The 15,349-nt window shown below is 44.0% G+C and overlaps 1 protein-coding gene across 3 annotated transcripts; it reads left to right on the forward strand.

Moving 5' to 3' along the window:
• Nucleotides 1–50: 50 nt before the first annotated feature.
• Nucleotides 51–9,697, forward strand: si:ch211-145o7.3 (forkhead box protein N2). 3 transcript variants are annotated; one of them, XM_047353804.1, is made up of 5 exons: nt 51–1,356; nt 1,980–2,638; nt 2,852–2,973; nt 8,125–8,180; nt 8,641–9,697. In XM_047353804.1, the coding sequence occupies exons 2-5, from the start codon at nt 2,021–2,023 to the stop codon at nt 8,913–8,915; spliced, it is 1,071 nt and encodes a 356-aa protein (XP_047209760.1). In that variant the 5' UTR covers nt 51–1,356; nt 1,980–2,020; the 3' UTR covers nt 8,916–9,697. The 3 variants fall into 3 exon arrangements, with proteins under 3 accessions (XP_047209760.1, XP_047209759.1, XP_047209758.1); XM_047353803.1 differs by having other exon boundaries at nt 51–1,315; nt 8,581–9,696; XM_047353802.1 differs by having other exon boundaries at nt 8,581–9,694.
• Nucleotides 9,698–15,349: the final 5,652 nt, after the last annotated feature.

Raw genomic sequence — 15,349 nt, forward strand, 5'->3', positions numbered from 1 at the left:
ACAGCGGGAGTGAAAATCCCGAAGGCTTCAAAGGAAGGTAACTGGACATTCTTTTTCCTCTCAACTGATAACCTAAAACGCCTAAACTATAATCAGAAGCGAAAAAATTGTTTCAGATGTGCAGTGAAGCACCTTTAAAAACAACACAAGAGTCCAATTTTCCTTAAAAGTTTGGTTTTAGGATTGCCAAGTCAAAGATGAGAGAAAATCTGCACACATTGTCCCAGTTAGTCAACAGATCAATCTGGATACAGGTGACTTTCTTCAGATAACTACTTCAAGTGCAAATTGCACTAGTTATTTATTTTTGCTTCAAATCTACTGTTGCAATACTTGCTTTCAGAACAGTCGAAGTGTGTTTTAAATGAGTAAAGATCAACATTTCTATAAAAGCATTTTTATATACACATAAATGCTTTGGGAGAAATTTCACAGTGTTTTATCAACTGTATCCTGTCAGAAATAAAGGAAAAAAATAATTTTAGGCTGATAATCTTTCTTCACACAAGCTTGATATTTTTTCTTATTTTTAGTTTTGTAATCAGTCATTGAGAATGCTTCACATCTGTGTTGCATGGAGTGGACCAAACTTCTGGCACCTGTAAACAGGTACTTCAGCCCAGGATGATTAGACTACATCCAACCTCTGCCTATTTTGAATCAGAAACAGCATGTTTAATGTCACCCTTTAAGTTTTCTATGATCCGATAGAAAACTTGGAACCATGAGACTGATCACTTGCTGGTGTGTTTGGTGCTCGTCTTGTTTAAACATCCATTTCAAGGGCAAATCCTCTTTGGCATAAACTAACATGACTTCCTCAAGTAGTTTGATGTCTTGAAACTGATTCATGATTCTTGCAATGTGTTAGCTTCTTGTTGGGGGCCATAAGCAGCAGCTTAGTTTGCTTGTGCCTTGGGCTGGCTCTGGGGCTAAAAAATAAGGGACAGCCCCCCATGCTGCCTTTTGATCCAACAGTTTCAACAATGACTTCAACTTTTAAATTTAAACATTGCATAATTAAACAAATCCCTTCAAGTTATAGCATGCATTTCATAGAACAATAATTTATTCTAGGTAGGGTAGTATGATTCTGACTACGGTTTGTCGCCACATTTAAAGTTTTACTTACGTTTTCACTTTCTGTCTGTTGGATTGGCTCGGGGCCGCGCCCAGGAGCGCGCAGCACGCACAGCGTCCTTACGGTTTCTATGGTAACCGCAGATATCAACAGGGCACGGAGGGAGAGGTGTCCGACCGCGACTCTATACTTTTAAACCCCCCGGGTCTCACCTGACGTTTTGCGGGACTTTAAGTGAGTCGGCCTCAGTTTGACTGATCTCTGTTGGTAATCTGGTGAGTAACTAGTTCACCTTTTAAAGGGCGAAAGCGGTCAGCTCTGAGGGAGTTACCTGTGAGGAGAAAGGCGGCTTTCTTGAATAGCTAATTGAAACTTTATATTGTTCCGCCATTTCCTTTCTGCTCCTCTTTGTAGAGCCATGTGGTTGCATACAAAGTCATAAATGCACATTATAATAATAATAATCAGGATACGGCTAAAGCATATGTTTTATTTCGATGCACTTTTATAAAGTTTTGATCCACTTTCTCGTCGGCTTGCAGCTGTTCACTAACACGGTTTAGGTTAGTGGAAGTGTGAGTCTGGACTTTGAAAAAAGAAAAGATGCTCATCAGAGGGGAACGACTGCATGTAACCGATCTAACCTGTAGACCTTAGCAGCTTTGCACATCTAGACAATTATTTTATGTCAGTTCTGATTTAGATAATAACCGAACCTCAGTCAGACTGGATACGAGTCTGTAAACAGAAATGTTCAACTTTTGCCACATTCTCAACTAGATTTGGGTATTTTTTTTTTATATATATTTCTATAAAGGATCTGTTGACAGTTACTTGTTTTTGTTTTACCATAATTTGTTTATGCAATAACTGAATAATTTATCTTTCTATATTGCAGCCAAGCAGCTGAATGAGCCTGGATCTTTCCCCCTGAGAGAGATGGACACCAGCTCTCACACACTGCCATCTTTCTCCTCATCTTCTACTACTCTTGGTGGCTCTCTGCCCCTGAACTCCTCACCCCAGCTGACCTCTTCAAGTGTTTCGCTCACACTTTCACCTGTCTCATTACCACCGTCCCCTACTTCGCTGTCTCCAGCAACAGCAGAGTCTGCTCACCCGTCCTCCCCTGTTTCAGACTTCACTACCTCTTATTGCCTCGAAGGACAAAGCACGCAAAGCCTGGGACAGGTAAACACATTTGACCAGGATGACCTGACTTGCCTAAGCTGGCTGCACCAGAGAGGTGACCTGCTCTCTCTGCAGCCTCTTGCCAAAATAACACCTCTGCCCCAGCAACAGACCTGCACGCCTGGCCAGCTTCCTTCTCCTCCTCCTGCTCCTGTCTCCTCCAAGCCGCCGTACTCCTTCAGCAGTCTTATTTTCATGGCGCTAGAAGATTCTCCTCAGAAGAGGCTCCCGGTAAAGGACATCTATCAATGGATTGTGAGCAATTTTCCCTACTACAGGACAGCCACTGGTGGTTGGAGGAATTCAGTTAGACACAACCTGTCGCTGAGCAAGAGCTTCCGTCGCATTCAGAGGGACAAGAGCCAGGTATTTGCACAATTTCTAGCAAAATGCGCTTGATTAATACGACTGAATCCAAATATTCTACCTTTGAGCCCACTGAGCTCTCTTGAAGCAATAAATTACATTTTAAGCCTTTTATAGGAAGAGCTGATATATACTCTTTATGTTTTATTGTCTGTACTGGATGCATTCGGATTGTTTTATAATAAAAAAGTATATTTGTGTGTTTTGTTGCAGTCAGTGGGGAAGGGGTCGTTGTGGTGTGTGTGTCCAGAGTATCGGCCTGTGCTCCTGGAGGTTCTGAGGAAGACCCACAGTTATCATAGCACCAACAGCAATCTGATCAACAAGCCAGCACTGTGAGTACAGTTATAACTATTATAATTATTTATTCATTAAATTTATTTCAACCCAGAATGGCGTAAAGAATGGGGCCCTTATTAACTGTATGAATGAGTAAACACAACTTTCAGCATGTAATGGAGCGATTCTTCAGTCAGCCTCTTTCAGTCTGAGGTCGTAGTTCTTAACTAGAGATGGATTGCTCTCTCTGGGTCGGGGAAAGTGGATGAGTTCAAGTATCCTGGTGTCTTGTTCCGGAGTGATGGTAGGATGTAGTGGGAGATGGACAGATGGATCGCCGCCTCATTTGCAGTAATGCAAGTGTGGCTCTGGTTTGATGTGGTAAAGGAGGAGCTGAGCCAAAAAGCGAAGCTCTCAATTTACCGGCACTTCGACGCTCAAAACCTCAGGAGACATTAATCATGGCCGAAAGAACAAGATCCTGGATACCAGCGGCTGAAATGAACTTTCCTCCTCTGTGGGGAGGCTGTGTGGCTCAGAGTATAAATTTAGTTTCATCAGGTTGTAAAACATTCTCCAATGAGGTATTAGGAGATTTTAGCCTGAATGTTTTACAAGCCTACTCCTAGGAGATTTTTGTCATGCATAGAACACAACCAGGACTTGGCAGAAATTTCTGCTGCTTCTTCAGTGCTGCTGGCCTCTTTGCAGCCTCACTGACCACTTTCCGTCTTGTTTTTTCATCTATTTTAGAGAAAAGCATACAGTTTCTATAATGCCACTGCGGTCCCATATTTTTCCCAGTTATCAATGAGTTATCTGAGCCGTACCACGTTGTGTATATTCCATCCATCCATCCATCCATTGTCCATATCTGCTTATCCGTGCAGGGTCACACGGGGGGTAATTCCTATCTCCAGCAGTGGTATGCTGTGGGTTTTTATGCTCTTCTCTTGACTGATACATTTGTTAAAAGAGATAATGTTGACCCTTAGTGACCTCTCTGCAAACTTTGGCTTTACCTAAAGGATGCAAATGAGTAAATGTTAGGAAAATCGTGCTGGGATGGCTGAAATTTCTTGTTAAGATTCACTATAACTGATGGTAGCTCTGAACCCGATAAGACCGAATGTGGCAATTAAAGGGGGAGGTGCTTCAACAAAATATTGTGTACACTCATGTAACTGGGTTATTGCACCATTTTTATTTTTAACATTTGTTCTCGTGTCTGTTTTTCAGTTGAATTGAACCGGATATACAGGGGTTGGACAATGAAACTGAAACACCTGTCATTTTAGTGTGGGAGGTTTCATGGCTAAATTGGACCAGCCTGGTTGCCAGTCTTCATTGATTGCACATTGCACCAGTAAGAGCAGAGTGTGAAGGTTCAATTAGCAGGGTAAGAGCACAGTTTTGCTCAAAATATTGAAATGCACACAACATTATGGGTGACATACCAGAGTTCAAAAGAGGACAAATTGTTGGTGCACGTCTTGCTGGCGCATCTGTGACCAAAACAGCAAGTCTTTGTGATGTATCAAGAGCCACGGTATCCAGGGTAATGTCAGCATACCACCAAGAAGGATGAACCACATCCAACAGGATTAACTGTGGACGCAAGAGGAAGCTGTCTGAAAAGGATGTTTGGGTGCTAACCCGGATTGTATCCAAAAAACATAAAACCACGGCTGCCCAAATCACAGCAGAATTAAATGTGCACCTCAACTCTCCTGTTTCCACCAGAACTGTCCATCAGGAGCTCCACAGGGTCAATATACACGGCCGGGCTGCTATAGCCAAACCTTTGGTCACTCATGCCAATGCCAAACGTCGGTTTCAATGGTGCAAGGAGCGCAAATCTTGGGCTGTGGACAATGTGAAACATGTATTGTTCTCTGATGAGTCCACCTTTACTGTTTTCCCCACATCCGGGAGAGTTACGGTGTGGAGAAGCCCCAAAGAAGCGTACCACCCAGACTGTTGCATGCCCAGAGTGAAGCATGGGGGTGGATCAGTGATGGTTTGGGCTGCCATATCATGGCATTCCCTTGGCCCAATACTTGTGCTAGATGGGCACATCACCGCCAAGGACTACCGAACCATTCTTGAGGACCATGTGCATCCAATGGTCCAAACACTGTATCCTGAAGGTGGTGCCGTGTATCAGGATGACAATGCACCAATACATACAGCAAGACTGGTGAAAGATTGGTTTGATGAACATGAAAGTGAAGTTGAACATCTCCCATGGCCTGCACAGTCACCAGATCTAAATATTAATGAGCCACTTTGGGGTGTTTTGGAGGAGCGAGTCAGGAAACGTTTTCCTCCACCAGTATCACATAGTGACCTGGCCACTATCCTGCAAGAAGAATGGCTTAAAATCCCTCTGACCACTGTGCAGGACTTGTATATGTCATTCCCAAGACGAATTGACGCTGTATTGGCCGCAAAAGGAGGCCCTACACCATACAGGTCCTTCTCAAAATATTAGCATATTGTGATAAAGTTCATTATTTTCCATAATGTCATGATGAAAATTTAACATTCATATATTTTAGATTCATTGCACACTAACTGAAATATTTCAGGTCTTTTATTGTCTTAATACGGATGATTTTGGCATACAGCTCATGAAAACCCAAAATTCCTATCTCACAAAATTAGCATATTTCATCCGACCAATAAAAGAAAAGTGTTTTTAATACAAAAAACGTCAACCTTCAAATAATCATGTACAGTTATGCACTCAATACTTGGTCGGGAATCCTTTTGCAGAAATGACTGCTTCAATGCGGCGTGGCATGGAGGCAATCAGCCTGTGGCACTGCTGAGGTCTTATGGAGGCCCAGGATGCTTCGATAGCGGCCTTTAGCTCATCCAGAGTGTTGGGTCTTGAGTCTCTCAACGTTCTCTTCACAATATCCCACAGATTCTCTATGGGGTTCAGGTCAGGAGAGTTGGCAGGCCAATTGAGCACAGTGATACCATGGTCAGTAAACCATTTACCAGTGGTTTTGGCACTGTGAGCAGGTGCCAGGTCGTGCTGAAAAATGAAATCTTCATCTCCATAAAGCTTTTCAGCAGATGGAAGCATGAACTGCTCCAAAATCTCCTGATAGCTAGCTGCATTGACCCTGCCCTTGATAAAACACAGTGGACCAACACCAGCAGCTGACACGGCACCCCAGACCATCACTGACTGTGGGTACTTGACACTGGACTTCTGGCATTTTGGCATTTCCTTCTCCCCAGTCTTCCTCCAAACTCTGGCACCTTGATTTCCAAATGACATGCAGAATTTGCTTTCATCCGAAAAAAGTACTTTGGACCACTGAGCAACAGTCCAGTGCTGCTTCTCTGTAGCCCAGGTCTGGGGAATGCGGCACCTGTAGCCCATTTCCTGCATACGCCTGTGCACGGTGGCTCTGGATGTTTCTACTCCAGACTCAGTCCACTGTTTCCGCAGGTCCCCCAAGGTCTGGAATCGGCCCTTCTCCACAATCTTCCTCAGGGTCCGGTCACCTCTTCTCGTTGTGCAGCGTTTTCTGCCACAGTTTTTCCTTCCCACAGACTTCCCACTGAGGTGCCTTGATACAGCACTCTGGGAACAGCCTATTTGTTCAGAAATTTCTTTCTGTGTCTTACCCTCTTGCTTGAGGGTGTCAATAGTGGCCTTCTGGACAGCAGTCAGGTCGGCAGTCTTACCCATGATTGGGGTTTTGAGTGATGAACCAGGCTGGGAGTTTTAAAGGCCTCAGGAATCTTTTGCAGGTGTTTAGAGTTAACTCGTTGATTCAGATGATTAGGTTCATAGCTCGTTTAGAGACCCTTTTAATAATATGCTAATTTTGTGAGATAGGAATTTTGGGTTTTCATGAGCTGTATGCCAAAATCATCTGTATTAAGACAATAAAAGACCTGAAATATTTCAGTTAGTGTGCAATGAATCTAAAATATATGAATGTTAAATTTTCATCATTACATTATGGAAAATAATGAACTTTATCACAATATGCTAATATTTTGAGAAGGACCTGTACTAATAAATTATTGTGGTCTAAAACCAGGTGTTTCAGTTTCATTGTCCAACCCCTGTATGTCTCAATTATGGGTAAAGGCTGATGTAAAATTAAAAACCTGATGATTAAAATGGTTCTTAAAACAAAACTCACTTAATAAAACCTATTTGAAGGCAATTAAACTTTAAAGCTAATTAGGAACGTAGAGCTGTTGGAGGTGAAATTATGATATATTAAAATGAATCAAGCGCTCGCTTTCGAGTTGCCTTTGTATTCCCAATAAAAACTGTATTTTGTAAACACCAAGACAACTTTCTGTCATTAAAGCTTGATGGAGAAAAGAAAACATAATCTATATTTGAAACAAATGAAACACAATGGAGTTTATGAGTGAAGGCCACCTAGGGACAATCTACAGCACAGCAGACATTTAAGATTAACCAACCCAAGTGCCAGTGCTGAATGAGAAACATTATCCAAATGTCTGAGGGCTCTGGGTTCCTGTATAAAATCTCTAACATATCAGGAACGTTTCCTCAATAGGTGTTCTTTTCCGAAATGCAATTTACACCTCTGCACTTTTTCACATTTTGTCATAAACATCAGTGTTTATTATGTGGATTTTATATAATAAATAAACACACATAAAGTTCCTAATGACGAGGTGGAAGAAAAATAGCACATGATTTTTCAGGAGTTGCTCTGGTCAGTTGAAGTTGCAATGTAACTTTTTGGATAGCATACAAAACGCTATCTGGTGGGAACACAGTACATAACCCTGAACACACCATCCCCACTGAGAAACATGGTGGTGGCACCATCATGCTGTGGGGATGCTTTTCTTTAGCAGGATAATCTGACCTGTAGATAAGAGTAATAAAAAGAAAGCCATAACAGGGCTGTTGGTTTCACTCATAGTTGCAGTTTTATTTAGGGTTTTCAGGGTAAAGGGGGCTTAATACAAACACAAGCAAAGCTTTTCAGATTCTTATCCGTGGAAAAAAACATAACAAACTATATTTAATCAAATAATTTTTGAATGTATTTTAAAAGCATAATTAAAGCATGATTAAAATAATTGTTTTCCCTTTTTACCTATATGTCCACCTGAGGACCTTCTGAGTAACTGCAAAACACCAACCCTGTAGTGTTCTTAAATCCTTTATCTTGCTGCGTCGTTTGCAGGTTAGATGGATGCTACCATGAGGTGCCTGCAGTGTGTGACACCATGGAAATCTCAGGTCAGTATTGACACCAGCATCACACGATTAACAAGGAAACATGGACCTACACGCTTGTGAGTTTCTTATAGCCTGCAGCTCTTCGTCAGGGGAGAAGAAGCTCTCTGTGGTATTTTTATCACATGCAGCTTTTCTTTGCTCTGCAGCTTTTTCAGCATGCAGCATTGTTCCAGTGTTTGTTTTCTGTTACTGTGGCAACCACCTTCCTTCACCTTAGCAACGAGGCAATAGCCTTCATCATAAGTCCACCTCCTTTTTCGTCTAAATCTCTGCACTTTACGCCCTCATGTGTGCTCGCTACAGTATCTGAGTACTGCTCTGTTAATCCGCCTGTCTTATAGATAGGTTGTTCATATTATTGTCGTAGTTATTAATCAGTTATATTCTTTACTTCATGCAGACACTCTTTCTCATGCCCTGTTCCTCTCCGGTTCCTCTCCCCACGCGGCTTTCTCCGAAGACATGCTATGCCCTTTGACCCCGGATCACGAGGAGCTGGTTGCCATGGAGTCGACCGAATACCAGCCAAACGAGGTCAGCGAAGACACAGAGAAGGACCCGCTATCTGACAGCGGCTACATCGAGCTGCACTACTACGAATCTGACCAGTGCCAGTACCTGGTGCTGCCGGGCGAATCCGAGCTGGACCTGGAGACTGTGGAGATCCTGCAGCTGGACGTGGAGGCCCAGGAGGCTGCTGGGTCTTTGCTGGATCTGGCAGGTGGTGGATATTAGCTGTTGCCCCAGTTAATCCAAATGTTTCAGTTATTACCAGATCTTCATAAGTTTTAATCCACGGTGTTTCCTCCTGAGGCGCCCACACTGCCCTGTAAATTATGAGATGTTACTATAGATCTACAGATGGAATTAAAACTCCACATGTATTCAGGCACTTTGGACGCCCAAGCTGAACTCACCATTAGATCACACTGAAAAAGATCAGAACAAATATTTTTATGACTAAAAGTATTAAAAGCTTATTTTAACGGTATTTAGTGTGATCTTCAACAGATCAACGTCAACTTTAGGGCTGGAAAAAGTGCTTCCTAACCGAGACGGCGTGCTGTTACTGTTAACGTCTTGGTTACAGTTTTAATCAACCATGATTAGTTTTTTTCTATAGCCTTTTCTGAAAACCGTGTTTCTAAAAGTATTTTGGGAATAAAGTATATTTAATTTATTATGTACTTATAATCATAAATGTACACAGGACGTATGAAGGAGCAATAGATGAATAACAGTAAGATTAGTATTAACATTTATTTTCATTAATCTCTTGATTTTCCTTTTCTTTTAACTCTTAATACATTTACAATTTATGATGTATGTTTTTAAATCCCAGACTTCATTTGTTCTTGCTGATTTTAAGACTTTTAAACTAAATTGTCTTCAATCTACATTATTGTCTTTGTAACTGTAATCCAACCACTGCCATTTAAATAAAAATGTTAAATTGAATTTTTCTTTTGTAAATTCAGTTTCTTGTATTTGTGTTTTTGTGAAATAAAATTTCTGTTTTGTTCTGTCAATGTAATATTTTTTGTCTTCTCTATTTTTTGATAATCTTCACATTTTCTGAAAAATAAACCATGATGTAAATCCAGACAAAACCACCAAAATAAAATTATGAAAAAAGATTCACATATAGATAATTTCATCTTCTACAACTCGTACTCATCGTCTTCCGCTTTATCCGGGACCAGGTCGCGGGGGCAGTAGACTCAGCAGAGACGCCCAGACGTCCCTCTCCCCAGACACCTCCTCCAGCTCCTCCGGGGGGAGCCCGAGGCGTTCCCAGACCAGCCGAGAGACATAGTCCCTCCAGCGTGTCCTGGGCCGTCCCCTGGGCCTCCTCCCGGTGGGACGTGCCACCTCAACTGGCTCCTCTCGATGTGGAGGAGCAGCGGCTCTACTCCAAGCCCCTCCCGGATGGCCGAGCTCCTCACCCTATCTCTAAGGGAGTGCCCGGCAACCCTACGGAGGAAGCTCATTTCAGCCGCTTGTATCCGGGATCTCGTTCTTTCGGTCATGACTCAAAGTTCATGGCCACAGGTGAGGGTAGGAACGTAGACCGACCGGTAAATTGAGAGCTTTGCTTTTCGGCTCAGCTCTCTCTTCACCACAACGGACTGGCACAGTGCCCCCATTACTGTGGCAGCCGCACTGATCCGTCTGTTGATCTCCCGCTCCATTCTTCCCTCACTCGTGAACAAGACCCCGAGATACTTAAACTTCTCCACTTGAGGCAGGAACTCCCCTCCAACCTGAAGACGACAAGCCACCCTTTTCCTGTCGAGTACCATGGCCTCAGACTTGGAGGAGCTGATCCTCATCCCAGCCGCTTCACACTCGGCTGCGAACTGCCACAGCGCATGCTGTAGGTCTTGGCTAGAGGGGGCCAGCAGGACCACGTCATCTGCAAAAAGAAGAGACAAAATCCACTGCTCCCCAAACTAGAACACCTCCGGCCCTTGGCTGCGTCTAGAAATCCTGTCCATAAAAGTTATGAACTGGACTGGTGACAAAGGGCAGCCCTGCCGGAGTACAACATGCACCGGGAACAGGTCCGACTTAGTGCCGGCAATGCGGACCAAACTCCTGCTCTGCTCGTACAGGGACCGGATGGCCTCTAATAAAGGGCCCCCGATTCCATACTCCTGGAGCACCCCCTACAGGGCATCACAAGGGACACAGTCGAATGCTTTCTCCAGGTCCACAAAACACATGTGAACTGGTTGGGCAAACTCCCATGAACCCTCGAGCACCCTGTAGAGGGTATAGAGCTGGTCCAAAGCTGGTCCACACTGCTCCTCCTGAAGCCGAGGTTCGACTGTCGGCCGGACTCTCCTCTCCAATACCCTGGCATAGGCCTTACCAGGGAGTTTCGTTGTCCGCTGAGCCAACCCCTCCCTCCTACTTCCTCAATTCTAAAAGGGATTGCTCAATCCAGGAGTGTGGATCCCCCTGTAGTTGGAACACACCCTCTGGTCACCCTTCTTAAGAAGTGGGACCACCACCCCAGTCTGCCAGTCCAGAGGCACTGTCCCCGACCGCCACGCAATGTCGAAGAGGTGTGTCAACCATGACAGCCCCACAACATCCAGAGACTTGAGGTACTCAGGGCGGATCTCACCACCCCCGAAGCCTTGCCACCGCGGAGCTTTTTAACCACCTTGGTGACTTCAGCCTGGGTGATGAAAGAGTCCAACCCCGAGTCCCCAGCCTCTGTTTCCACCAGGGAATGCCTGATGGCAGGATTGAGGAGATCCTCGAAGTACTCCTTCCACCACCCGATAATGTCCCCAGTCGAGGTCAGCAGCTCCCCACCCCCACTATAAACAGTGTTGGCGAAGCATTGCTTCCCCCTCCTGAGGCGCCGGACGGTTTGCCAGAATCGCTTCGAGGCCAACCGGTAGTCCTTCTCCATGGCCTCACTGAACTCCTCCCAGGCCCGAGTTTTTGCCTCTGCCACAGCCCGGGCCACAGCCCGCTTGGCCTCACGGTACCTGTCAGCCGCCTCAGGAGTCCCACAAGCCAACCACAGCCGATAGGACTCCTTCTTCAGCTTGACAGCATCCTTTACTGCCGGTGTCCACCACCGGGTTCTGGGATTGCCGCCGCGACAGGCACCGCAGACCTTACGGCCGCAACTACGGGCAGCAGCATCGACAATAGATGCGGAGCACATGGTCCACTCGGACTCTATGTCTCCAACATCCCCGGGATCTGGTCAAAGCTCTCCCGGAGGTGGGAGTTGAATACATCCCTGGCCGAGGGCTCCGCCAGGCATTCCCAGCAGACCCTCACTATGCGCTTGGGCCTGCCAAGTCTGTCCGGCTTTCTCCTCCCCCAGCGGATCCAACTCACCACCAGGTGGTGATCAGTGGACAGCTCAGCCCCTCTCTTCACCCGAGTGTCCAAAACATGCGGCCGAAGGTCTGATGATACGACAACAAAGTCGATCATTGACCTCCTGCCTAGGGTATCCTGGTGCCAAGTGCACTGATGGACACCCTTATGTTTGAACATGGTGTTCATTATGGACAATCCGTGATTAGCACAGAAGTCCAATAACAAAACACCACTCGGATTCAGATCGGGGAGGTGACATTCCTCCCGATCACGCCTCTCCAGGTGTCACTGTCATTTCCCACGTGGGCGTTGAAGTCCCCCAGCAGAATAATGGAGTCCCCGGGAGGGGCACCATCCAGCACCCCCGACAGGGACACCAAGAAGGCCGGGTACTCCGCACTACCGCTCGGCCCATAGGCCGAGACGACAGTCAGAGACCTCTCCCCAACCCGAAGGCGCAGGGATATGACCCTCTTATCCACTGGGGTAAACCCCAACACGAGACGGCTGAGCTGGGGGGCAACAAGCAAACCCTGTGGGCCACTCCAGAGTAGAAGAAAGTCCAACCCCTCTCAAGGAGATGGGTTCCAGAGCCCACGCTGTGCGTGGAGGCGGGCCCGACTATTTCTAGTCGTCCGCCACCCAATCCTCTTTGCACCAGTCCCTCACGGTTCCCCCTGCAGGTGGTGGGCCCACTGGGGGATGGCCTCGTGTCTCTCGTTCGGGCTTGGCCTGGCCGGGTCCCGCGAGGAGCGACCCGGCCACCAGGCGCTCTCCAGCGAATCCCGACCCCAGGCCTGGCTCCAGGGTGGGACCCCGGCTCCGCCGCACTGGGCGACGTCACCTGCCTCGATATTTTCGTCCTCATGAGGGATTCTTGAACCGCTCTTTGTCTGACCCATCACCTAGAGCCTGTTTGCCATGGGAGACCCTACCAGGGGCATTTAGGCCCCAGACAACATGGCCTCTAGGATCATTTGAGCACTCAAACCCCTCCACCACGTTAAGGTGGCAGTTCTACAACTCTGGTTTTGTTAAATTAATCTACTACTGCAGCGTCTTCTAAAAAGTTGTTTCTAAAATAATTGTAATATTTATTTTTACTTATAAATACACCCAGAAAATTTGGTGACAATAACATTGTTAGTTCTGCCTATTCTCTTTATTTTCTCAATTTGTGTAATAACTGTTGCTTATACTATGATTATGTTTGCTTGAAAAGTTGTTATCCTTATGAATTCATTTGTTTTAAATTTAAAAAAACGAATCCATTACTTAAAAAAAACAAACTTTCTGTTTAAAGTTTAACAGCTTATTTTCTGGCGAGTTTTTTGTTTATAAATTGTATTTTTCTCTCTTACTCTGTTCTTGTAAAATTAATTATTTGCTTTGTTCTGACAATCTTTTTTTTTTTTGTGTTTGCATTTTTTTAAATAAACCAAAATGAATATAAAACCAAAACTACCAAAAGAAACTTTGAATAATAACATGCTAATATAAAAGTGTTTTCACTTTGTAGGGACAATGTACAGCACAGCACCTTCTACAGTATAATCCTTTTTTTGATTAATCAAGTCCTATAGCTTCTTCTGAAAAGGCTTCTTTCTCCACCAGTCAGAAGTGAAAAAAACGAGTGTCGAAAAGCTGAACGCAGGTGGCGAAAGACTGGACTTTAGGTTCACTATATTATCTATAAACAGAGACTATACAGATATAACCAACAACTGAAAAATGCAAGGGAATTTTTCTTTTCTGAGATCATCAGCAAAAACATTAACAATGCTCGTGCATTATTTGCCATGGTCAACAGGTTAACCAACCCTCCTGTAAATGTAGCATCTGAACTCCACTCTACCAGGGCCTGCAATGAATTTGCTAAATTCTTTACTGAAAAAACCCAAAAGATCAGAGGGGCAGTCAGCAAATCCACATCAACTCCAGTACCAAAGTTGTCTCCAACTAGAACTGATTTTGACAAAATTTCCCAATTTCACCAAATAAACTACAAAAATTTAGAAGAAATCAGCAACTAAGCTCTTCTTCCTGCTGTCTCGATCTTCTATGCGTTACATTAACGCTCAGCTTGGACTCCTGCTTTACTTGCACTGCTTTACTTGCACAATGATCACCTGCACTGTTGTATTGCTCTTGCATCTTATAGTGCTCTATATTTACTCTCACTCACTTAAAACTGTGCACATATATTTATATTATATTGTAGATATGTTTATACTGTTTAATTTGTACTGTATTGCACCGACTACGCCAAAACAAATTCCTTGTATGTCCAAAAACGTACTTGGCAATAAAGCTTTTCTGATTCTGATTCTGATTCTGAATAATAAACACGTCCCTTTTGTCAGGTGTTTTCCCCAAGGCCCTAAAAACAGCAATTATCCAACCTCTATTGAAAAAGAGCAACTTGGACAAGCTGCTACTACAGAACTACAGGCCTATATCAAACCTCCCCTTCATCAGTAAGATTATTGAAAAAGCTGTGTTTCAACAGTTAAACAACTTCCTAACAACGACCAACTGCTTCAATGTCTTCCAGTCAGGCTTCCTGCTCACCACAGTACAGAGACTGCTCTTGTCAAGGTGTTCAATGTCAGTGTATCAACCCCCCAGACCTCTCAGGTCATCTCGCTCAAATCTACTCTGCAGAACCAGAACCAAACATGGAGAAGCAGCTTTTAGTTCTTATGCTCCACTAATGATTTTATCATTTGATTTGTTTTTCTGTGTCTGTATTACCTTACCTTACCTTACCTTACCTTGCCTTGCCTTGCCTTGCCTTGCCTTGCCTTGCCTTGCCTTGCCTTGCCTTGCCTTGCCTTGCCTTGCCTTGCCTTGCCTTGCCTTGCCTTGCCTTACTAAAGAATTTTAGTAATAAAGTATGTAATTTATTATGTACTTCTGATCATTAAGGTATCCAGGTACGATGAAGCTGTGAGGTAATACCAATAACATTATTATTACTTTCTATTAAACAGAAACCTTTTTACTTTTAAAGGTAAACTGAACATCTGTTTGTAAATTTTTGTTTTCTTTGATGCTTTAGATGATGAAATCATCAAATAAAAAAATACGATGCTGTTCTAATTTTTTATGTTTTTCATCTATTCTTTCACAGGCCATTTAAACTAAACAGAGCACTTGTGTCACTTCTACATTTCTATGCCAAAGACATCCATTAAAATTGCTCTGTTTAAATACAATTAGAATACACTGAGTTATCAGAAATATTAGCTTCATCTAAACCTTCAACTTGTATGTTAGATCCAATCCCAAACAAATTATTTAAGAAAGTGTTCCCT

Source organism: Girardinichthys multiradiatus, chromosome 23 (genome assembly GCF_021462225.1).
Source record: "Girardinichthys multiradiatus isolate DD_20200921_A chromosome 23, DD_fGirMul_XY1, whole genome shotgun sequence".
NCBI lineage: Eukaryota > Metazoa > Chordata > Actinopteri > Cyprinodontiformes > Goodeidae > Girardinichthys > Girardinichthys multiradiatus.

What these genes read in the sequence shown, in the direction of transcription:
- si:ch211-145o7.3 (XM_047353803.1), top strand. Translation starts at nt 2,021, where the DNA reads ATGGACACCAGCTCTCACACACTGCCATCTTTCTCCTCATCTTCTACT. An exon ending in TTCAGAGGGACAAGAGCCAG is followed by an intron (nt 2,639 to 2,851) that starts GTATTTGCACAA and finishes GTTTTGTTGCAG; the next exon opens with TCAGTGGGGAAGGGGTCGTT. An exon ending in CTGATCAACAAGCCAGCACT is followed by an intron (nt 2,974 to 8,124) that starts GTGAGTACAGTT and finishes CGTCGTTTGCAG; the next exon opens with GTTAGATGGATGCTACCATG.